This window comes from Varroa jacobsoni, unplaced genomic scaffold (assembly GCF_002532875.2).
Source record: "Varroa jacobsoni isolate VJ856 unplaced genomic scaffold, vjacob_1.0 scaffold_1167, whole genome shotgun sequence".
Classification (NCBI taxonomy): Eukaryota; Metazoa; Arthropoda; class Arachnida; order Mesostigmata; family Varroidae; genus Varroa; species Varroa jacobsoni.
The window spans coordinates 116,782-140,367 of NW_019214069.1; the positions used below are offsets into that span (position 1 = coordinate 116,782).

A 23,586-nucleotide genomic window follows, 5' to 3' on the forward strand; every position below is an offset into this window, starting at 1 on the left:
AAACTTGTTAATTTGTAGGGAAAAATTTCCTGTTACGTACGGAAAGAGTGCGTACGATAGTAAACATCTAATAACATGGGCTGCCCTTACCTCCTGCCCCTCGATCATTTTATGCTGGTCGGATAAGCGAAAGCGAGTCGACAGGATCCCGCTCGAATGGTTCTTTAATTATAGCGGATGGATTCGCGCTCGTCTCGCAAAATAACATGGTCGATCATTTGCATAGCTAGGCGCCCATGTTGGTTAGAAAGGAAATAGTTAACTACATGCTTATCATTTTAATTCGCTACACGTTGTACAAGTCGGTGATATGACAATGTAGAAATTATTTAGAACTTGGCAACAGTACACTGAAGTAAGGCGAGAACCAGGGATGCCTATGAAACATCCCTGTAGCTGCTGGCAGAATTAGCTCACAGTTAAAACACGAAGGTTGCCTCATGTATAAGTAGCATGATATTACAGATAGACAGTACAAACTAGCCATAGCAGCCGGTCGAAGATAAATCTGCTAATATCATCAGCTGGCTGTGACTAGTGCAGTCATTACTTTTGCACTTTTTCCAATTTAAAACTTAATCATAAAAGTAGACCTGAAAAAGCCTTCTCTATGTTTCATTGATTTGGAAATTTCTAAAGGTCTATCGTGTGGTCGACGTGTCGCATATGCGGAACAACGGTCGCGAGCCGCCGCGGACCTTTGAGCTCGTACTGATATTTTTTCTTTTTAATGATGTGTTTGTCGATGAGCAGAAGCATGGGAGCTTTGCAAAACTGGCGACACCCAAGAGTTGCAATCTGGAAAGGTATACGCCATATGGAAGGTCGGAAACTTTGGTAGAGGTCTAAGTGTATCATAAATTGCTCCGTTCGTCACTGTTACATGCAACTGACAGCGAATGTCCAAGAGAGAATCTAGAAGCATCCCTTGAGATGACCACCAAGTTAATTATATATTATTAGGTCGTCGGGAAGGTACTGACCGTTTTTCGAGTTAGATTGCTTTAAAATTACGTATCTCAGGTAATATCAATTGTGTCAGGTTAAAGATGCGCCATGTAAATGCTAGGGTTTGATAGTAGTCGATATGCTTACATTACTAGAACGCTTCCAAAATAAAATGCTCCGAAGGTAAGCTTATTTTTAATTTTTATGATGATGGAGGTGCAAAGCCTGCCCAGAGCCATAAAAAAATTTGTGCCATTCACAGTGCAGACGTGCAACGGAAAGAAATGGCACGAGCACGGTTCTGTAATCCTCGTTTCAGAAATTTCGATGTGAATATGTTCCTCGTAGTGACTCGTAGCTCTACGCAACAAAATAGAGCCATTGCAAAAACGGCTGACCACGGAAGATAAAAAATCGATCGCATACGATAGTGTGAGAAGGATCTTCGCCAAAGCGAGTAGAAGTCCCATAACCTTTGGCAAAGTTCGAACTGACACCAAACAAGATGATGCTATATTCCTAGTAGGAGTGAAAAGGAACCTTGAGTGGCTATATGGGTTGCGGCTACCATTTCGAATAACTACTAACTGAGCTTTCCATTGTCAGCAATTGACGTATTTACAGAAAGCTATTGAAATAAATCGACCAGAGTCACTGAGAAAGCGCGTCGTCTTCCGCAATGACCAGATACATGTTTAGTGATCCGGCATAAATTAAGAGGATATCAATGTGTAATTATAATGCATCTGACTTATAACCCAGATCCTGCTCTGTCAAACCGTCATCGGTTTCGATCACTGCAGAAGTCCTTTAATTTAATCCGAATGGGGTATGAAAGTCACTGATCATAATTTTTCGGCCAAAAGCCACATAATAATAGTACAGTATTTAAAAACGGCAGAAGGTTATAGATCGAAAGGGTGGATATTTAATTTAGTAATATTATTTAACAGTATAGGAAATTTATATTTGTCATCGATTTTGGCTTAAAACGGTTAATAGCTTTTCGGCAGTCCACACAGTCTGTGTGTAGCGATCATAAATCACCCTATATGGCCTCAGCCAGATAGCACAATAGCCTTAAATTCTTTCCGGCTCGTTGAGAAAACTTTCATTAAATTGAGGCAAGTGACCCTTGCAGAAATTTATGTATCGTTGAGACGGTAAAACAAGCTTTGGGTAGTAGCCTGTCCAGCATTGAGAGGCCAATCAGACACTATTACAATGAGTCCTTCCAATCTATCAATTTAGATAATTTTACAAATATATTGTCAATTCAATGGCAAATCGTAGCATAAGGTGGTGCTCCTAAAGAACTCTGTTCGAACGTGTCTAGCGCGATTGACATTTTACCATGTGCTGGGTATACTCTAATGTGTCGACAATAGACCAAACATGAGGTGGAGGTAGCTGTCTCCATGTGACAGAAGACTTGAGAATCTTCGGTTAACGTCACATCTCGACAATCGACAGCAGTAGCGTTACTTTTCAGCATAAAGATTAAATTCAAGTTAAGATGTCGGTACATATACCACTATGAATTTTTATGATTAATTCACTTTCAGACTTTATTTATATCTATAATTGGTATAAATTAGATGTAATCTATGTATGTCTTTTTTGTTGCAAACCATTTACTCGTTTCCATCTCTGTTCTCTGTGTTAACTCAACACGCATCTCATAATGAAAACTAGCACAATCGATTTTTTTTCCGCTATACAATTTGCCGTATCTTACACCATCTTCGAGCGGAATAGGGCAAGTTCTTACATCGAGATGATTGGCTTTTCCACGTTTCTACTACATCTCTTTTGAATCTGAGTGCCATTGCTATCAGGAGCCTTCTTTTTTTATCGCAGTTTTATACGACAGTGTAAAAACTACCGTTCCAGTTCAGCAATAACGTATTTTCATTTGTCTGTATCATCATACATATCGCATTGTATTGTATATTGCCAATGGCGACTAGTCAATCGTGGCCCTTTCCGTGCAGATTCAGCTATTACTTATAGAGCTACCACATTTATCGCAGGTTTAAGCATTGCACATTTTCAGACTGAAGCTTAAAAACCCCAAGACAACATGTGAAACAGTTTCTTACGAGAAAACTCCATTATAGATAGGTAAAAAGACGTTAGGGAAACTGATCGATACATAGGTTGAACTATGCCTATAAGGGACATAAATATAGATTTTGTAAAATGATTAAGTAAAGCGTATGGTCAATATGGAAGGGTGAAAATTTTACGATTTACGAATAATACATTTGATTTAGTTAAATTTAGCTACCTTGGGCTATTACCTAGCTATATGTGTATGCCTGCTTGATAATAATAGTAGCAGGGTAATAAATATGGCTGCTGATTATACCACATGGGTAGTAGGCTCTGTGAATATAAGCCGCTTGTCCTACTCCCGATATGAGCCCGATTGCTGTAGGAGATTAATCAGTAGGACGCACAAATCAGATAAAAACTACGATGGAGGCAAGCCAGAATGATTCGGGGCGGCAGGTCCGCGGGTGTATGGACGACGAATAGATTCAGCTCTTTGATGAAGAAATATGGAGCATCAGTGAACAAGTTCTGGACAGAAAGCGGAAAGCAAGGACTCTCCTCTGGATTGTACAGACATTCGTTTTTTATTCTCCATATGTGCTTCCTAGTCTTTCCATACGTAGATATATAGAAGTCAGTGCTGCATTTAATGCGACCTAGCTATGAGTACCTGTGACGAACAATGCCACAACCGCGATGGCGGATTCTGCATCATAGAAAACGGATATCCACAACAGAGTCCGCTCTTGCGGCCTTATTAGAAAGAAGGGTTTGCAATATCGGACCATCGGTAAGCAGGACGCATGCTCCTTGAAAAGCTGTGTCCTCACGATTAGTCGGACAAAGCATATAAACGTCCGCTATATCCAAACAAAAGCCTCTTTTCGTGATGTGGACTCTGTGGCGAACAGTACTCTTGGCTGCAGCGTGCGCCTTGATGATCTTGCAATCTTTAGGCGCTCAAGCGGTCAGATTTGATGATTTGGCAACTCAGCGGAGGTCCGAAGACCAAAGGGAATCTAGTGCTCAAATAAGCTCCGATGTGCTTCCGATCAGCGCGACCGCAATCAACCGAGTGAGTTGATTTACGATGCTTTGATAACTACTATACAATCACATAGCGCAAATTATGTTTGAATGAACTTAGAAGTAAAGCTGACCGATCAATAAATCCGTTATGTATTAGGTTTTGGCCGTTATCCACCCTAGACTTAAAATGTCTGATATCTCCCGGTTATGGAGTCTCTGAAGCACTAGTACCAAAGGCAAGAAGTGCTCGCAGTGCCTCATAGACAAGCAACCTTTATGTCTTCTATGTTGAAGGTGACTATTTGCACCATATCCAACAGGTGATATAGGCAATGTGCAGCTAATACTCAGCTAGTTGGTTTGACGGCTGTAACTGGCATAACGAGGGCGCTTAGGTAGTTTTCCGAACTCATGATATAATAAAAAGCTGGACATTATCGTGTTATACCGTTTGCTTGCTGACTCTAAAAATTAGGTGTGTCTAAAAAAAGTGGGCGAGCACCTACCCGCTATCGCTAACCTATAGGTAAATCAGAATCAGGTTTTATTCAGAGTATGGTGTTTACAACTTATCCAGACTCTGATACTTCAGTTGAGACTGTAATAAGATTTTGATTCCTTGATCGTTTTTTACGAGCCACATGTAACTCATATTTTTCGTTCTACAGGCCAAAAATCTTCTTCAGCTTTTAGCGTCGGAATCAAATGTTACCCCGTGGCGCAGTACTTCTTGGGGGTTTTCGCTTCCACCTTCGCCAGCTATGATGGCGCGTCTTGTCTCTACGTCTGAAGACGGACTTCGCATGATGGCGCGGCGATCGGGTCGTTTTCTGCGGGGTGTGAAAGCCAGCGGCGATGACGTTACCAGCGGGGATATTATCGACGTCGGCGGAGATACCAAAGTCGCCATTGGATCAAGTACGAATAAACCAATATTGTTCTAAGCGTGTTATAAACATAAAATCGTATGTGCTTCTTTATCAGAATCATGTCATGCGGTTCTTGCAAATCAGGTCCGAAGGCTTTGATCGTACATTGTGAATGCTTACTATGAGTCCAAATCAATGCAACACTGTATAGGTTTTAGGCTTAGTAAACTGATAAATAGTGAGTCTCTTTACCCTAATATTCGTGTTTTCGCCAGGAAGGTGAAACGACAATGTGCTAATTAATGCTAGATACCGTGAAGTTTTTAAGTCTGCTTAATTAAGTCTTTTTTTTTTTACGTACGATACTACCATCAAGCATTGTATTAATTTTGATAGCTATTGACATCATTACTTAGTATATAACGCCTGAAATTTTCTTTATTCGACGCCAATATTAGTAACACCGAGCATTGCTCATCTAACCCAAGCACAATGTTTCTCTAAAATGGATACAAACACACTACCCTAAAAATAGACGTGCGAGTTCATGTGAAAAAGATTCTTATAAACCTTTTATTGTATAATATTTCGTGTGGCCTATTTCAGAAGGATGCTTCTTCAAAGTATGTTCGTTCGGGACGCACAATCTTCAGAAGTGATCCTTTTCTACTTGCTTGAAAAATCGGCTATATATTTCGGAATTTCTTCTGGTGCCGCGACAGCGCGAGCGGCTTGCTGCTCTTCCCGAGTCAACTGCCGTTGGCCAAAACCAACTTTTAACGAGATCAGATCTCACACTTATTCAACCTTCAACTCGTTCTGACATGCTTTCTGGGGATTTCACCCGTCACTCCGAAAAGATACTCGTGTACCTCGTCTCCCAATAAATATATTTCTCCTAGCAACAAAATATGCCGTGCTCTTTTTTACTCGTCGTTATATAATTGTAATCTGAAGCTAGGTTAGCGAGTACAGTAAGTTTTAGTCCATTGCGTTGAGGGGGGTACGGATCAGAGCAAGGAAAACATGAAGCGAATTTCGCAGACAAAAGAAAACTGCCGTATGACATGCCATTGACATTATGGTAAAAATACCAGTTTTTGAGAATCTAATTTGTATAGGTTCATCAAAAACTAGAAATGAGTTGAATACTCATTTCGGAGCTTTTTATTACACGAGAAGCAGCAATTTTCGAGATATACTATGAACTATAACACGGATCCCACTCCCTTAGAGAAACTCTTTCTAAAACCCCAAAACTAACTGGACTCGAACAACGCCTATATTCATGGTCAGTAATATTATTTATTTTTATATATGCCTATTCATATATTGGCAATATTCTCTTTCCGTTTCTAAGCTTGCATAATAACTAATGTGGTGTTGCAACGAGAAGTAATCCCGTTGCGGATCTTTTAGCTGCTCATACTTTATTTGAAATTACTTAATTTTAGGCTTCCTTTTTCTTTCCTTCTAACTGCCGCTCTTTCCTGTGCTCTTCATGAAGAATAAGGAACATCGGCACTTCATTTAGAAGTAAATGCGCTCAGGGTGCACATATCTAGCATTACAAACAGCTCGATATTCCGCGTACATTCGAGTGATCAGGATGTTTTTTTTTGAAAACATTTTTTGCCAATGTTAAGACGATCCGTTGATATGTAATTAAAAAAAAAAAAACTATTTTCGTGGCACAGATCGACTTGATTTCAATCACGAGTGATTTGGATAACATTTACGTTATTTAAGCACAACGGTATGTCGAACTACCGCGAATATCAAGATCACTAAGCTTCAACTGGAAGTTAAAGCTGGTATCTCGATGGCTTTGGGGTCCTCGGTCGCTCGAGATGGCTTACGATAAAGCAATATGACACGCGGTTAAAATGTAGGTTTTATAATTTCTATGCTTGTTTCATACATTTACTTGCATAATAACATGTATCACTTATGTGATACTAATATATAAAATTTGCTATAAACTTTTCTTTTGTTAAGTTTCAAAAGCGTTTGAAAGGCCAGTTTTTCTAGCACCGATTTATATAGCACTCTCAAGTGTAGTCTCAAAATAAAATCACCCATAGAGACACGATGCTGTGTAAATTTCCATTTCATCTTTCTATTGACTCCTGCTGATCAAACAAATTAAAACCAACTTTCCAAGGAAAACTTGTCTAAAAACGCAAACAAGGCCTAGCATAAAAAAGTACTTTGGCATTTATAAAAGTGTAACAAGCCATTTGTCTAAACATTTTTAACACTGTTGTGTTTCTCGTCGTCGACATTGCGATAATGTTCCCTAAGGTCGTTATGTGGATGTTGTCTGTAATAATAGCCATGTATCTGTCCACTGAACGAGTGTACTGTCTAAACGGACAAACTCTTTCGGACGAGTATAAGATGACCAATGTACCTGACTTTAATTTTTGCAGTAGGTGTCTGTCATGAAACTTAATCCGGTATGTTAATGATTGCCAGTGTTAGAAACTAGCCTTGCGCGTATTCCTGTAAAAAGCCGTATGCATATTGTCAGCCACATCCTATAATCATCAGAACCATTGTGACAAGAAATGACTTCTTTGATTGTACTTGTGTTAGTTTATCATCTGAGTACGTATCAAGTCATCAGGATTAATTTCTGTGTTTTTGAATGCAAAAAAACCTTACAAAACCTAAATGACTTCCACCATAGATTGCCTGCCATATGCAATTTCAAAGGAGAAGACACGAGGATGAATTGGCGTTAGTGGCTTTCGAATGCTCAACCAGATCAGACCTTTGTACTTTTAGCGGCAACACTTTATTTGTAAATAAGAAGCCTTTGCAACTATATCCTCTAAACAAACAATGGACAATTATTCTGATGCTGGAGTACCTTTTATCGATTTAGATACTGAAGTCGATGCTATTTATTAGCTAACTCAGATTTTCAGTTTACAGTACGGATGTCGTTCGATTAGTTACGGATTGCACTCTTAGCTTTCTACCAAAGGATGTAAGTAAATATTGCGTACGCGTAGTTCGGATCTAAGAAACGTAAACAAAGGTCAACTCCAGAAGTTCACAATACGGATTAATGAATCCGAGTTGTTTATTATGGCCACAGACTTAAGTTTAGGTTGACGTTATTTTACGTATCAAATGGAACTCAAAAAGCTAAGCGACACAGTGAAGACTGACATGTACATCTTCAAGAGAATGTTCAGTAAAGCAAAAACTTTATCTACATACAGTTTCTGCATTCTACAAATTTTCAGTATACCGAAGAGTTCAGGACTACACTCTCCGAACTATTTGGTGGACTGTCACTTAGCGAGTGTCTCAGAATAATCTGTCAAAACAACAATTACGACGGATTCATGCTTGTAAGATATTAGTTTGTGTAGCTTTTGCAATAAACTGGAATAATGTTGTTTTTTTTTTATCGTTCCGTATGAACCTTGATCAGAATCATACTATGGTTAGTACCGTGTGCGAACCTTGCACTGTGTCTCTCCTAGCTTTGCGATATTTACAATGCCCTAGAGACAGTGTAGTTTCATTTGTCTGACTAATTAATGAATCATTTGGTAGCAGGCGGTCAATCACTAACATCCATCAGTAAACTCAACAATGAACTCGAAGTACCGAATAATGCAGTGCGGACTCTGTAACAACCTTTCAGTTACAAAACTGGATCGAAGAGCTCGACAAAAATTTACAACCGACCGCCCGATTCGTTGGTTGGAACTGCGTTGAGAAATACGAACACCTGTACGCTAGAGACATTGCGTAGTTTGCATTGTCGATCACGCCAGTGATTACGCGGCTTCCCATCTATTGTAGAGCGCAAAGTAAAGTAATTGAACAAATGAGCCCGTTATATTTGGTCGAAGGGCCTGCAATCTGTCTACTTATATATAGTTGTTTACGTTGCATAAACGTTTCATCTGTCACATTCTAAGGACGAGGTTTTCCCAAATATAAACCCGGCCTTTTCGTTTACTCTTCGTGTATTACGCAATGCCAGTAAGTGAAAATACGTGCTTTAATTGTGATTGTTATAGAGATAGCTAACACTGCATAATCCTAATTAGTTACACTTATAGGCTCACAATAAAATCATTGCGTTAATTTGTTATCATAGTCTATTTAGTTCACATTAAGAATGTACACTTTAAGGGCTAATTTGAAGTATTTTTTTTTATCTTTTAATTAAAGAATTTTCTATATGAGATGAGCAGAACACATTCTATATGTCTATAATAGGCGTCAATTACCGATTAGCCTTGGCTTCATTAGTGGAGCCCTCTGCGTTAGCATATTTCCAAGATTTTACAAATATTCAATAGATTTTTCTTTGTCTGCGTTTACCTGATACGGCTATTGCAGTCCCGACATCGTAGAGTATACCGTAGTAGCTATTAAGCACGACCAATGCAATTTTCACATTAATATTATAACTAAGGTAATAGTATAATATAATTAACGTGTGATTAAATAAAGAAACCCAACATGTACTTATCTGTTTTTGCTTGCTCGCAATTTCGTTCGCAAGAGTAAATAAAAAACACAAGTTTAAGTTTTGTGATATCATTGTAGGTGTACTTTCTTTTATTGCACGTACGCGGCAGGGTGTATTAAAATTGGTTGACACTAATCATTTTTGAAAAAAAAACGGTGTTTCAAGCCCGAATTGTAATATTGAGTGTAATATTTGCCACCGTGAGGAAAGCGGAGATCAGCAATGAACCTCTACCAAATATATTAGTAGAAAAAAACCTCATTCGTATTCGTTAATGATATATCAAGTATTTCCAATGAACAAAGAGAAGTGAATATTTCTATTTATTTAATGACATTGTAAACTACGCTTGTTATTTATGTTTAATGATGAACTCAATGATAACGTTGCCTTTCGGCAGTATAGTACCGGTATTTAATTAACGAGGTTGCTGTATTAAATGAGCAGATTAATTGATTTTCATTAAAGTATATTATATTGAATTGTTGCATTGAAGCGGTCAAGAACTAGATCTCTGCACATATCGAGGTTCAGCTTTTGGTTATTCTGAGCTGGTCCAATTCTATTTTAATTTTCACACGCTCCATACGGTATTTTAAATACATTCAAGCAAAGTTTTACCACGATTAAAATGGCCACAATTTACGAATAGTTGACTAAAGCTCCCACCCTAAAACATATATTACAAGTCAAAAAATGTGATTCACTGTTTTTTTACTTGATCGTCCATTTTGTAAAGAATAACCTACGTTGATTTGATTTCATTAAAGAGCGAGTTCTCCCTGCAAACCATAGCGATTTCTCCTCCACCGCCTTTAGACAAAAAACTGTAACAAGCGTGCGGACGCTCATAATAGGACAATTCCGTAGAATTATTCCACAGCGAATTTTTTTGCGAATTGGAATAAGGTTGCTAAAAGGTGCAATCAGGTTTGGGTCATAAATAATGGATGCAGAGAAGGTAGTGCGTGCGAGTAATGTCAAACAAAGTAAGATAAATAACAGATTTTTCTAACTGTAATATTTCGTTGAACTCGTTTGTTGATTCGAAAACATTTGATTTAACTGACCGCCAGTCAATGCGTTTTATTCAAATAGCCGACTCGTGTACATCTTCCAATTTTAGGATTAGCCTTCAGCATTCAAAAAATTAAATCCAGTTTTGTTTTTACACCATTTCTGATAGTGACAATATTCTTTGAAAAATACGTGCCACTAGAAGAATTAGTCTATTAGAAGACTGGAACTGAGTTGATTCGGACCCACTTTTGGCAAACTTCTTCTTTAACACCCACTTGGAAAAAGTAATCAACACAGAAATACGAAATATGTAGTTAACTAACCCAAGTTATCGTTTAGAACATCTCTAATAGTACTATGATGATGGTAGTACCATAAGCTGGACATGACAAACGGCTACTAGTTAGACTAGAATATTTGGTCCGTGCTTGGTGCTATTATTTTATTCCGTGATGCCCAGATTTAGGACTGAAACTTCGAGTATTAGATTCTTTTCAAGATGCTTTTTTCTCAGATACATGCGGTTCATCTGTGGTATGTATAAGGCTTATGATTTAACTGTAATATACGCAGCCCAAACAACCAGACCCAAAAAAACTAAGGACAGTTAAATATTGTGAACGTCAAGAATCCATCACAATAAAAGCCTTTACTGAAGAACCCAATGCTATTAGATTTTAAGGTCACAACATTTGCGGAACGCTGCGACTGAACAAACATATTTTGTCCCGGAAGATTTAAATGTTAGATCCATTAACATTTGTTAGCAGTTGATCAGCGTTATAATTCGCCGGCTAAAAAATAACCTATTTGAGTAAATGAATACGCAATTTGGGACAATCGTTGCCTCAAAGTTTGAAAAAAAAATTGGCAATTTCAGAGTTGTTGTTCTATATATGTTAAAATAGCAAGAAAGTAAATCGTAGTAAACATTTAAACCTTTTGAGGTCTAAACTGACCGTTTTCAAACGGTCGGGAAATTTTCATTTCATCCTCTATATTAGTTCACTCAAGAAAAATATTATTTTCTTCGTTAACTTACGCCAGCAAAGATAATGAGCTCAGCATACACAAAACATTGGAGTTCGTTCAGACGTAACGTTTCACAGCCGCTGAAGTGACTTGCCATAAGGGTGTTGACCTCTCTTGCCGCGACAGCTAGAAAATAATGTACCATAAACAACCAGATTTCAAAATCTACTACGGGGCACCTGGGCCGCATCTTTATACTTGGCTGATGCAATCGTTTAAAAAAAAACAACTTCGAGCAGCGCCTCTTTCTTGTTACATAAATGTATGTTGTAAACCTCTATTAGCTAGTAATGAGGTAGGTTGGTCACGCAAATTTGGTGAGCCATAAAGAATGATCCGCACACAAGAGCCCAGGTAGTTTTGTGATAAGTTAAAGAAGTTGATTTTTCACCCGATTAATTTTATGGTACTAATGAGCAGTTTTGTCGCCTGTTGATGTATCTATGACGGCACTTACTCCTGGTAGCTCCTATTTCGAGCGGCGAGAGTATCGAATGAGTCTGTTGAGCACGTTAGCTTTTACGACATTTAGCCTCCGGTCAAACTGAGCCACTTTCCGTCCCAAGAGCGTCACAAGGTTTGGTATTACCGTTGGCGGGACTGGAAGCAATTTTAGCCAATCTGGTGTAGCAATAAAGCTTTGAATATGCTCCATTTAAACAATGGTAGACGCTACATGGATATGCGGATATTACTACACTATTTAAGGCGAAATATGAAAGAAAGCATTAAAGATAACGACAAATGTTGCTTCGATATTATAACCAATATGTTTTATTCGTTGTTAATTAATTCTCATCTCTTCTAGCCTTCTGCACCACTTTCTGCGTCATTATTTCCATTGTCTACAACCTCATCATTTGCTTTCATCGCTGCTCTCGTCATTACTATTGTTATTATTGCATTAAAAACTTTTAACCAGCAAGACGCATGGAACCCAGTAACGTAACATTGCGTAATGGAAATCATTTACCTCGTTGCTCTCAGACCCTTTAAACTCGTGCATTTCCTCTGTCGTTTTTCTGTTCGCTGTGTCTATGTACTATGTTTCTATCTGACCGACTCAAAGCATATCAACTTTTTTGACGGTCGGTTTTTTCTCTCATCAATTGTTAACAGTCATTAGTTGTCGTGCATTTTAGGCTTGCATTCACCTTTGTCTTATTTCATTCTCCATATGTTTGGTGCATCCTGGTCCTTATCTTCCTCATGTGTGTATAATATGTATTGGTTCAGTTTCGGTTATATACAAAGATGATCCATAATAATAATAATATCTTTATGATAATCGTAATAGTAAACTTATCGTATAGAGTAACGCATCAGTCCCTCTTCTGCGATGGTAGCGCAGGCGACTGTTAGAGTATTACAGCTCCTTATTTATGGTCACTCTAATAATAATCATAATATTAATAGTCGTATCGGTATTAAAAAGCGAACGCATATCTGCAGTAATACTGAATTGTAATACTGGTCGTCGACCAGAGTGGGTAATGAGAATTCTTTAACATTTGGCCCAATGCAACACTTGAGTTTCGTTGCCGTACCTGCCATTGGGTGGTTGGGATCTAGAAAAGTAAGGGAAAATAGGAGCTGAAAAAGTACATTTTGTCGACAGCGTGTTCTATACAAAACTAGGCGAAAAATGGGAGGCTGCATTTGCTCTCATCGATAAAGCGATGTCGCATGAAGATAACTGAAGCTAGTTAACTATAAGCGACGAAGCATGCGGTTACAAATGATCTACAACGTGCATACAATTGATAACGAAGTGATTAGAAAAATGTTATAAATTTAGTAATAGATATGCACATTCCATACAATAAATTCTGTTTGGAGTTTTTGAAATCCGTTTTTATGCGAAGGGAAGTGCAAGTCATTTTTCGTATCCTTCTACACCCAATGTAAGCGATAATTGCACGTAGAGGAAACAGGTAAATATAGCAACCGATGCAATAAAACACTTTCCAAAACCCACCGGACATGTATGTCTTCCTGGCTTTGTCAAGCTGGCATAGACATTATAGATACGTTATGATAGTGCGACGTCGATTGAAAAGCATTAATCCCAATTTCTCTGCTACTGAACATCACAGCCCACACCGACTCAAGCTCGAACGCGCTCCTTGGTGTCGCATATAATAATATAATACATGGGTACATATATCTGGATGTATGGATTTTGTAGGATATACACCACTGCTTATAGGGTTCTTGTGCCATAAATGATCGTCAATATAATTACTAATATAACAGTATCATAATAGGCAATAATTATCATCATTTTCATCATAATCGTCGATAGCATCTATTAGCATCTTGCTATATACGTACTGCTGTCCACTCAATTTATTAATCATATCGGGACATGAAAAATAATGGTAATTATAATAATCTATAACTATGTTAAAATCCTTAAGGAGAAGATCTTGCCAAAAATTGCAAGCTGAGCAGAGCGTGGCATACATCACCTGTAGGATTTCTACATATTTTTTTGTGATTGTGTATATATATAGATATTACCATACACTGCCTACATACAAGGATAGGATCCGGGGTCGGAACTGAACGATCTAGCGAGCAAAGCTTAGATAGTTTTACACACGAAGTAAAGCAGACTGTAATGCTATTTAAATTAGAGTAATAATTCACAATTATTGACTTACTAGTTTCAACAAACAGAAAAGGAAGCTCACAGATAAACAATAGTATGTTTAATATGTGTGCAGTGTTTATCGGCAATACTTAGTAAAACGATAGTTATGTATTTTTACTGTTATTAGGTGGTTTGCAGTTTCTAAGAAAACTTCAAAATACGACGCTGGTTTAAACAGGCTGACTCCATAACAACAATTAGCATCGTGTAATTCACTTTACATTTAAGGTCGCTCTGTCTTGATAAGTTTAACGTATTTTCGTCCTTGCCGTTCCTGACCTCGGAAGTCCTGTGAGATTTTTGCACTCGAGTATTCTTGGTGCACGCCTTTAGCAAGCACCATTTCGTAGTTGTACCGCTTCACTAATAAATTGTAACAATAATGCTTCACATCATAGATATTCGAATATTATTACTGCTATGATAATCGTACATATGCAAGTATCTGCACTCAGGGTCAATTAATATTGTAATTATTATTAATACTGCATCTGCTGTTAAGGTGCTGGATTGCTTGAGGCGTGCTAAGGCACTATTGCACTATGAATTTGATAAAGAACGTCCTCTTTTTTTTTGTTTCATTTTTATCATCATTTTCGGCGCTGTTGACGTCAGCTTACGAATACTCTTCCAAGAAGAGAATCTTCTACAGTAAATCAGCTCTAGAGGAACCTTCAAAGAATGCGATTTCATTATTACTTGTAAAGATAGAAGAGTGAGGTACCAAATATGAACGAACAAACGCTTCATAAGATCCAAAAGAGCCTGCAGAGAAGCTTTTTATATAAATGTAATGTAATCACTTAATTGATTATTTAATTACCCTCATAAACAAGTCCAGCATTAAATCGCGATTTAATGGTCAACTCGTGATGAATTAATGATACTGTTAATAGCTTCTAAAGATTCCTTAAATTGTTGACAAGTTTTATTTTTAATAGCTAATAATCTGCTCAGCCAGACTTAGGAGTTGACTAATATATTCCCCAACTGAGTTTGCTGTAGTCTGAGATTCCCTCTTACTTCATACTACGTAAATCAGGTTCGTCAATTAATCTTTCGCATGATATCTCCTGTCATCTAACTACCAGCTGATTTACGCCTGCGATGTTACCCGGCAACACACACAGCCTCCTGTGTGCTTCTCTCCTGTTTTATGTCTAAAACGAGTTTTTTTTACACATCTTTCTGTATATATATATATATATATATATATATATATATATATATATATATATATAGAATTGGATCGGAAAATTATTTAAATGACGCACATTATTTCTGCATAATAATAATAATAATGATCGTAATACTCCTTGTAGTACTTTTCTAAAATAAACTAGTAATACCATGCCTAAAAAGAGGCTAAGTCAACACTGGACAATGAAGCGCGTAAGAGGCTGCCATTGCTTCTTCTTATTTCGTCTATTGCTGGTCCGTTTCTAGAACGAATATACTAAATACAGAAGTACTTCGGTGAAGCCGTCTTTCCACAGTTCGCACTCCAAACTCTAACCGGTGCATGGCGCCGTACACGTGGTTTTTATTCTCATCATACAAAGTGGAGTAAAAATCCTAACTTCTGACATAAACACAATTTGTAAGCAGTGTTATATTATTGTTATTCCCGATATGTTCCTTGCTTGCCACGTACTCGGAATTGCACTATACAGAAACCCCGCATTCTAAACCATAGATAAGGGGCCCACTTAGAGTATGTCATCATCGGAATTATCAATATCATTCAGTCTTCAGACAATGGTCCATTTCATATTTTTATAACACCTCGCTACTATATATATAAATATATATATATATATGTATATATATATCTAAATAATCTTCTGTACGCAGTATTTTTTTTCGTTGTGTGGCAAGCTTCATGATTGCCTGCCGTTATGTTAATGTGTGTATGCGTCTTTCTGTAAATTGTCAATAACTATCCGTATTTCTAATAAGAGATTTCTTGTTGGAACACAGTTTATCGTGAACACAGCTGATGAGGTTTTTCTGGTCGGCCAATATGTGGCATAGTCATTATGAAGCGTCATCAAGAGATACCTCGGTTTTTCCTTTTGGGAAAGAACGAGGGCGGTTGTATGTAGGCACTTTAATCGAATTCGATGACCTGCGTTACTCCAGGCTCCCCAGTAAGGTCCATGTTCTTCTCATGACGCTTCTCATGTGACTTTAAATGATCCTTGCGATGAGTTCGATACGTACAGTATCTATGAACGTAATACAAATCAGCGGTTATGTTATTAGACAACATGTTACAAACAAACTAAGGGTCGATAACAATTTTCCGTGGAATAGAGCGCATAACTTACGACTTTGGTTTCTTATTAAATAATACACCCAGTTGCTGTTATTTATGAATTTCAATCCAATTCTATATCGCATTTGAAACTTGTGCTATATACATAATTTAAAATATGTGTAACAAAAACGTCTATAAATTAGAAACAGGCACGGAAATCTTAGTGCAAGGAGGGCATACTTCGCCTTGGTAACTCCATTTCAAACTCACCTGCATGGCCATAGTTTCTCAGGGATCTGGTGCCGCGTGTTTACGTGCCTCTGCACGTTTGCTCGATTATTAGACGTATAAGTGCACTCGGGACAATGATAAACGTTTACCCGGGAACTCACCGGTGAGTTTAAGGAGAGATTCTGTGGTGAGCCTGTAGAGCAACAAAAGTTACCAGAAAATCAGCACATCGTACATAATGACTAGCGGCCATGCTTTCGATTACCATGTGGACCGCTTATCAACTACTGGACTTTCTGGTGGTTCGTGTGTGCACAAATGGGGCCATATCTCCTAACAGTAACAGCAATGGTGACACCATGTTGGCGTGCTGCCCGATTTAACTGCTATGTGCATTTAGTTGTTGTCTGTCTAAAACAATGCACACCTTTAACTCATTGCGTATTAAATATGCGCGAGTGGCAAAGGCATTACAGCCAGTAAACATCGATTGAAAACAACCCTAAGACAAGGGCGTCGCAGTGAACTAATATTATTATACTTTAATTAGAGTTCATTTTGACGTAAAATCAAATAAACATTTTGCGACAAGCTATATCTAAATAGTCACCCATATCGCTGTAGAGATCAGCTTTATATGTAGTGTAGTATTACCAAGGTTCCTATTGATATCTCTAAATATTTATATCTGTAGAAATATCTATAGAAAATGACACTTTTATATCATTCTCTCCATCCTGTCTGTTTTTAGTTGTTTTCCTTTATCGGAGCATCTCATTACGGAACACAAATGATGTTGGACACCAATATCTTCGAGAACGCATAATACGCACGAAGGTTCTCTATGTCAGAATCAGTACTCAGTCCTTATACAAAGACCCTTATCGTATACCTCATAATGACTTACTGGGACCCGGGGACGGCACCCTCTCAAAGTCTCTCTGCTCAGGTGGTGGAGGTGCCAAACTGCGGAGAAGGTTTGCTTGACTCAAGAAGTCCATGTTGAGCTTTTGCATCGACGAGAAATTTTTCAGTAAAAGATCCATTGCCCCGCCTGTAATATGAATCAGCGTCACATTACAATCTATGAGATGTTTTCATCATACACACGTTGCTTTGCACCATCGAGAAGACATTTAGTTAGTATAATCATTTCATAATTACGTCTCGTGTAACTCGAGCACTATCTCAGCCTATTAGTTTCTTCTTAATACCTATAGTAGTTTGCACTAAAAAAACACAAATCAAGAACATCTTCAGCTGAGTAGGTAGCAAGGCAATCTCAACTGGTGGCAACGGCGTGTGGGCGCCGTCGGTTGCCTGCTAGTGTATTACCACGGAGATAAAATGGCAAAGTATTTTTCGAATTGCGATTTCGAAAACTTATTCATGTTCAAGTTTTCAGACAGAAATTTCAAAAGACCATGTGAAAGTCGTTATTGCACATTTATTAATGACAATATGCAGTAACAATCTCAATTTCGTCGGAATCGTAGCCTTGATAGTTGAGGACGGGATAAGAGTCGGCAGCGGTGGCTGTGACGACGAGAAGAATGAAGCAGGTATGAGATCCCAACAGAACGCTCGTGCTTCGGAACAGCAAAGGTAATGTTTAACCTTGTTGATTATCTGCGTAACCGCCAGCCTGGTCCCACATCACACCGTTGTCGAGTTACTGTGTAAGCTATCGTACAATTACCCATGTCGTAGTTGTAGCGGCGTTCTGTAGCAATATTTCAGCTAAGCGGACCACCTGTAAGAACATGCGCTTGGTCACTGTCTGCCGTTGTTCGTAGTTTTGCCTATATACTTCTTCTCATAAAATAGACGTGATAATGGCAAGTAGCTGTGTAATGATGGCGTTGTCTCTCTATCTACGCTTGCCCTTTCTCTAATCTATATCGTGGTGCGGTTATCCCCGAACGCGCGCTTCCCATATGAGAACGAATGGCCTTGCTCGTTCTAGATGTCTGGCCGTCGCTCTGGGAAACTCTAGCCGCTACTGGTGATCGCGGGTCATTTGACACACTTGAACAAGTCCGCTCTCACGGTAGCAGACTTCATGATAGACTGCACAGTTAGATTTTCCCACAGTCCAAGCCCGCGGGCCGCGCGACACCCGTCGCGCCACTTCTCACTATACGGACACATTTGCACGACTCTGATGAACAGCTGATCATTGCGCCTCACCGAGATCACTGGGAACGAAAAAGGATAGGCCTAACTCACGACCTCCATCTTGGGAGTTTCCCACTTTCTTCCCACTGTGCCCAGCCCTAATGGTCGTCTGCGAGGCAGGTTACGCATTACAACGGGTGGGCTGAACGCCCCAAAACACGGTTCTATCTCTGCACGTTGGACTCTAGCAGGTTAGAAATAGGAAAAACTCTTCACGGGAACACAGAAAACGAACTAGGATCGAATAAGGCACATATTGCCGTCGTTCGTACACCTTCTGCTCCTCGGGAAAGCAAGATGGGTGAACACAAGGGATATGGAGGTACTAGGCAGCCCTGCCGCGGCTGCTGCTGCAGTTGTGTGTTACATGGGGCAGCCAAAACTAGCAGCAGGCAGACAGACATAATGGTACTGTAACCACTCATGTTTATATTTGTGGCCATGTACAGCTCTGGCTCCACGTCGGGCTCACGAGGAGCGCCATGGAGTAGCTGCTGCACCTACGAGCTCAATGCTTTTAAGGGGGTGACACGCTCATTGTCCGTTCACGAAATGCTGGAACGTGATTTTCGCCAGAAATGGAATTGGAAATGCTTAAGATTATTGTACGAGTAACTTTTATTACGTTTGAGATTCAGGTATGAAGTTCCTATTAACTAAATGGTTCATACTGACGCCTAATTGACATTTTAGTGTTTGGGTCGTGAGTGCTGTAGTCGTGAGTCGCGCCACTATTTCAAACCTAAAGTCATCTTGATTGGCGGACAAATCCAGCCGCATCGAGTCGCTGTCGTCATTATCGGCCATCAAGCAGGCGCTGCGCGCACTGCTGTTCTTTCTTCGTTGACTGCGCTTTTTTGTTTTTTTTTCTGCGATTCGGACAGTGTGAGAGAACAGTCCGATGATAGAAAAAAAGTATTTAAGAGGTAGTTTCGAGTTGTGTTCAGCTCGTAAAAATGATGATCTGAATATGAGATAGTAAGGTGGTCTTTAGAACATTGTTGTCGTAAGTAAGGCTTGCACATACCGACTTTGCAGTTGTTTACAGTCATCGAGAGAGAAGAACACCGGCTTTCATCAATTTTGAATTGGTAAAAAATTATGGCTACCAGTGGACACGTTTCAAAAGTACGCGATGCATGCATTGAACGTTTGCTGGCTCATGAAAGTGCCGCCGTAGAAGCAGCCAAAGAAAAGTTAAAAGAGCTTAAAGAAATTGAAAGCAACTATTTGCAACTTAAAGAACGGTGAGTTGGGTGACCGAGAGAAAAGTTAGCGAGGATTTCATATTTGTTTGCGTAGGCAATAAAAGCGGTAGAATATATTATTACTTGTATATTCTTTCTTCGTCAAAGAGAAACACTGCTCTGCTAACTGATAGTGTGTATAGAACTAATACGTGCGTAATGAACGCAAAAAAATTCTTGATTGATAAACGAAAAATTAAAGAAAATTGGAGCAAATTTATTTTTAAACTCTAACCATTTCTTCCATCGATTGCTTGTACTGAAGATGGAAAGCACTATTTTCAATACATTTTTGTAAATATAGCAATGTGTGAAATGAAAAGTATCTATGCTAATGAATGCTACAATATTATGTTTGTGTGAGCATTCTATAAACAAAGGAAGCTAAATTATTATTTCCAAATTTTGCTCCGGAAGCGCTCAGTATCGGTGCTATTGTTTTTAATATTTCCACGAAGAGTGTGCAATCTGTATGTAGTTGCTGCTTTGTCATTGAAGACTAAGATTCCCTAAGTGGATTCTTGAAATAAAAAAATGTTTCCTTGTTTTGTTGAAATCCTGCCGCCTACAGTAAATGTTTGCAAAGTGATTCCTGTTAAAGTTATTCAACATTTTCGTTTTTTTGTTCATAGATTGACGACACTTCCAACAAGGCTGAGCCATTCTGTGACAGTCCCGCTTAACTCAGTTGGATTCTTTCAAGGTCAACTAATTCACACAAATGAAATCAGCGTATTGCTTTCTTCTGAAATTCTCGTTCAGGTGGTAATCTTTTATACAAACGCTTTTTTCTTAGATGGTGGATCGTTATACTTGATTATCTAGTAACAAGCTAAGTGCGCCTTATTCAAATACACGGTTGGTTCGCTGCCTCATGTTGAAGAGCAAATTGCTTAAAATATGAGCATAACTAGACATTAGGTTGCAGTTGTAGAAAGATGGGTGGCGCGCAGATTTTTAATTTCAACCATCCACTGATCATTACATATCGATTGTTAATCCAAACTTTATTCATGAACTGTAATTTTGCAGGTAACTGCTTCGAAGGCACTTGAGATATTAAATCGGCGTGTTGGAGAAATCCGTTCCCGACAACAGAAAACTAAAGAAGAGATCAAGCATTTCAAGCATTGGAAGGAGTACACTGTTAAAGCAACGGGCACTCCAGCAGCTGGAAGTGAAAGCGACGATGGCATGGACATCAATGAGGAATATAATGAAGAGCGTGAGGCCGAATGGAGAAAAAAGCACTTGGAAATGTATGACTCAACAAATATCACTTGATTACCATTAGAAGCATAAGCTTCATACAGCGAAGGCATGTTTGTATTTAGTACCTTTTCTTAGTCTTTTTTAAATTTTTGCTTGAAGATACACTTTAATTCATGCTTACATGTTTTTATTGGCAACGATTGCTTTGATCGCTGATATACGTGCACAAATGCTTCTTTTATTGTTAAAACTACTGGATTGAAAAGTCGTAAAATTTTTTTCATAGTACAAATTTTCCTTATGTAGCATTACATAGCAGCCCATAATTACACAAACAAATCTGCATTATGGATCTTGATGGATTGTGCTGAATCAGTAAAAACTATGCTGGGATTTGAAAGCAATCAAAGAAGATTCTGAGTTATCGGGATAAACAATGTTGGTTGACCTCTGTACTTATAAAAGTTATTGGTATTCAATTGAAGAAATACTTTGATCTTTCGAGTCTAGATCTTAAATTTTTAGTTCGTGTTCAAACTTGGATTAATAAGCTTTCGAATTCATTACATATAACAGCAGTAAAATACGCCTTGTATATCTAAAGAATATCGGTTGCTTATCCTTTGAATAATTTGAGTTTCCTATACTCATCGACAACTTTACATTCTACTTAATTAAAAATTTGCCCTAGGGTGCGTAGAGAACGTGCGCGCGAACGCACAGAGCTCAAGAAAGTCTCGAACGACGTTGACGAGGAGGCACTTTGGCAGAGGCTTGAAGAACTTGAACTGGAGGAACAGATGGAACGGTACGAAGAGATGAGAAAGAAACAAGCATTTCAACAAGGCAGAGACCATGATGAATCAGAAGTTCAAGTGCAGCTTCGATTACCAGAGAAAGACGATATGAACGACATTGTAGTCAATAAGCCTTCATCCAGCTTCAACACCGTTATTCCTAATTCATCAAGCTGTCCTAAAAGCATCTTGAAACAATGCTCATCTGAAATCAACCTAAAAAATGTGCATTTTAAAGGCGAATCAGAGACACAAAAACGTTCCTATCAGTCCTGTGCGATTGATAGCGATGATGACGAAGAGCCTGAAAAAAATAATGCCGATCAGGAGACGCCCTTTACCGGTCTAATCGTTGAACGCAGTAGTTATAGCGGCAAGCCTGTTGGGGAACACATTTTTCCTCAAAGCAAGAGAATTTCACGCTTTAAAGCTTCACGAATGTAAAATATGTTATTGTAAATTAGGCAAACTGAAAAATCCGTGGCGTTCAATGCTGTAGCTAAGTAATAAGTATATATTGTTTTAGTTTCTAATAATTAAGTTACTGTTTGCATAAAAGTATCTTAGTCATTCACGCCAGACAAGTGAACAAACGAAAGGTGGTAAAAATGCTTAACCCAAAATATGTGCGAAATGTGCAAAATAAAGATTGACGATATACACAAATTTTTGTAATAAAAATGAACATGTTTATCTATTATTTACTTTTTATTAATATTGAATATGTAGTAAACGTACTCTTTAAGCAGGAGGAATGTATCATTTACTACTCAGAAATAATAGCTTTTCTTATGTTTTCATCTCCTTTACCAAAGCCTATTACTAGAATTATCTTTTATATATAGGGAACTCATTATTCCATTTCTAAATTTTTTTGTGCGGTGGAGGATTTTTAATTTCTTCGAGTTGCCGTTCCAATGATTCGAGCTCAAGATCAGGGATCTCCCGAACTTCGGTGTGTTCTGGCAGATGTTTATGGATGCTGACCGAAACTCCTGCAGCAAGATTTTTTTGAATTAGGTCAATTAGCATTCCCGCTATGATCCCGGGAAGCATTTCCAGTTGGACATTTCGTTCGTATATATTAAGTTTGTAGGTTTTGTCCACAACTGTTGATTGTGGATTAAATGTATGAAGTTCAAACGCTTGTAATGGCGTAGCCCATGTTTCGGTGACGCTGACATTCAGCAGAGCGGCTAATTTCTCGATCCTCCGCGTTTGTTGTTCCAATACGACAAAATCATAACCTTTTAACTGGATGTTCAGCAGGCCCTCATGCACGGGTGTTGGTGGCTTCAATAGCTTGAGATATGGCGGCTCAAAATTGCCGACGTTCCGTCGAATCGGTGCGAACTTAGCGCTCGACCGTAAGCTCACTAGAGCTACGCGATGCATCCTGATAGAACACCAGCTAAGACTGAAATCCGACGTGACTTTAATAAAAATACTTTCAATGGTCGCACACTACACACGAACAGCATATTCGCGATAGCATTTCCATTAATGTTGTGTTCGAAATGTTTGCAACATCCTTGTCTACTGCTA

General features: G+C 38.6%; 5 protein-coding genes across 8 annotated transcripts; 3 read left to right on the forward strand and 2 right to left on the reverse strand.

The window, feature by feature from the left end:
- The first annotated feature begins 3,836 nt into the window (after positions 1 to 3,836).
- LOC111267280 (uncharacterized) lies at positions 3,837 to 5,814 on the forward strand. Its single transcript, XM_022845426.2, has 3 exons — positions 3,837 to 4,081; positions 4,704 to 4,953; positions 5,511 to 5,814. The coding sequence occupies exons 1-3, from the start codon at positions 3,896 to 3,898 to the stop codon at positions 5,561 to 5,563; spliced, it is 489 nt and encodes a 162-aa protein (XP_022701161.1). The 5' UTR covers positions 3,837 to 3,895; the 3' UTR covers positions 5,564 to 5,814.
- A 1,364-nt stretch (positions 5,815 to 7,178) lies between these two features.
- Positions 7,179 to 9,024, forward strand: LOC111267281 (uncharacterized). 2 transcript variants are annotated; one of them, XM_022845428.2, is made up of 4 exons: positions 7,179 to 7,335; positions 7,838 to 7,899; positions 8,162 to 8,269; positions 8,569 to 9,024. In XM_022845428.2, the coding sequence occupies exons 1-4, from the start codon at positions 7,197 to 7,199 to the stop codon at positions 8,677 to 8,679; spliced, it is 420 nt and encodes a 139-aa protein (XP_022701163.1). In that variant the 5' UTR covers positions 7,179 to 7,196; the 3' UTR covers positions 8,680 to 9,024. The 2 variants fall into 2 exon arrangements, with proteins under 2 accessions (XP_022701163.1, XP_086827375.1); XM_086971249.1 differs by lacking the exon at positions 7,838 to 7,899.
- Positions 9,025 to 12,205: 3,181 nt separating this feature from the next.
- LOC111267302 (uncharacterized) lies at positions 12,206 to 19,418 on the reverse strand. Its single transcript, XM_086971251.1, has 5 exons — positions 18,492 to 19,418; positions 18,307 to 18,360; positions 17,515 to 17,661; positions 16,647 to 16,800; positions 12,206 to 16,344 (listed from the first exon to the last, which is right to left on the reverse strand). The coding sequence occupies exons 2-5, from the start codon at positions 18,308 to 18,310 to the stop codon at positions 16,227 to 16,229; spliced, it is 423 nt and encodes a 140-aa protein (XP_086827377.1). The 5' UTR covers positions 18,311 to 18,360; positions 18,492 to 19,418; the 3' UTR covers positions 12,206 to 16,226.
- Positions 17,723 to 22,741, forward strand: LOC111267299 (unconventional prefoldin RPB5 interactor). Of its 3 annotated transcripts, none has more exons than XM_022845458.2 (5): positions 17,723 to 18,212; positions 19,824 to 20,032; positions 20,665 to 20,794; positions 21,065 to 21,291; positions 21,936 to 22,741. In XM_022845458.2, the coding sequence occupies exons 2-5, from the start codon at positions 19,887 to 19,889 to the stop codon at positions 22,483 to 22,485; spliced, it is 1,053 nt and encodes a 350-aa protein (XP_022701193.1). In that variant the 5' UTR covers positions 17,723 to 18,212; positions 19,824 to 19,886; the 3' UTR covers positions 22,486 to 22,741. The 3 variants fall into 3 exon arrangements, with proteins under 3 accessions (XP_022701193.1, XP_086827376.1, XP_022701192.1); XM_086971250.1 differs by having other exon boundaries at positions 19,834 to 20,032; XM_022845457.2 differs by lacking the exon at positions 17,723 to 18,212 and having other exon boundaries at positions 19,576 to 20,032.
- mRpL48 (mitochondrial ribosomal protein L48) lies at positions 22,731 to 23,579 on the reverse strand. The gene has a single exon (XM_022845460.2). It carries the CDS (start codon positions 23,434 to 23,436, stop codon positions 22,906 to 22,908), a length of 531 nt encoding a protein of 176 aa, XP_022701195.1. The 5' UTR covers positions 23,437 to 23,579; the 3' UTR covers positions 22,731 to 22,905.
- Positions 23,580 to 23,586: the final 7 nt, after the last annotated feature.

Excerpts from the sequence above, each read along its gene's own strand:
- LOC111267280 (XM_022845426.2), top strand. The coding sequence starts at position 3,896 with ATGTGGACTCTGTGGCGAACAGTACTCTTGGCTGCAGCGTGCGCCTTG. Across the intron at positions 4,082-4,703 it reads GCGCGACCGCAATCAACCGA|GCCAAAAATCTTCTTCAGCT; the intron begins GTGAGTTGATTT and ends TTCGTTCTACAG. Across the intron at positions 4,954-5,510 it reads CAAAGTCGCCATTGGATCAA|AAGGATGCTTCTTCAAAGTA; the intron begins GTACGAATAAAC and ends GGCCTATTTCAG.
- LOC111267281 (XM_022845428.2), top strand. The coding sequence starts at position 7,197 with ATGTTCCCTAAGGTCGTTATGTGGATGTTGTCTGTAATAATAGCCATG. Across the intron at positions 7,336-7,837 it reads ACCTGACTTTAATTTTTGCA|TTTACAGTACGGATGTCGTT; the intron begins GTAGGTGTCTGT and ends TCAGATTTTCAG. Across the intron at positions 7,900-8,161 it reads TTAGCTTTCTACCAAAGGAT|TATACCGAAGAGTTCAGGAC; the intron begins GTAAGTAAATAT and ends ACAAATTTTCAG.
- LOC111267302 (XM_086971251.1), bottom strand. Across the intron at positions 16,801-17,514 it reads GGTGCCGTCCCCGGGTCCCA|GCTCACCACAGAATCTCTCC; the intron begins GTAAGTCATTAT and ends GTTGCTCTACAG. Across the intron at positions 16,345-16,646 it reads GAGAAACTATGGCCATGCAG|ATACTGTACGTATCGAACTC; the intron begins GTGAGTTTGAAA and ends TTACGTTCATAG.
- LOC111267299 (XM_022845458.2), top strand. The coding sequence starts at position 19,887 with ATGGCTACCAGTGGACACGTTTCAAAAGTACGCGATGCATGCATTGAA. Across the intron at positions 20,795-21,064 it reads CTTCTGAAATTCTCGTTCAG|GTAACTGCTTCGAAGGCACT; the intron begins GTGGTAATCTTT and ends GTAATTTTGCAG. Across the intron at positions 21,292-21,935 it reads AGAAAAAAGCACTTGGAAAT|GGTGCGTAGAGAACGTGCGC; the intron begins GTATGACTCAAC and ends AATTTGCCCTAG.
- mRpL48 (XM_022845460.2), bottom strand. The coding sequence starts at position 23,436 with ATGCATCGCGTAGCTCTAGTGAGCTTACGGTCGAGCGCTAAGTTCGCA.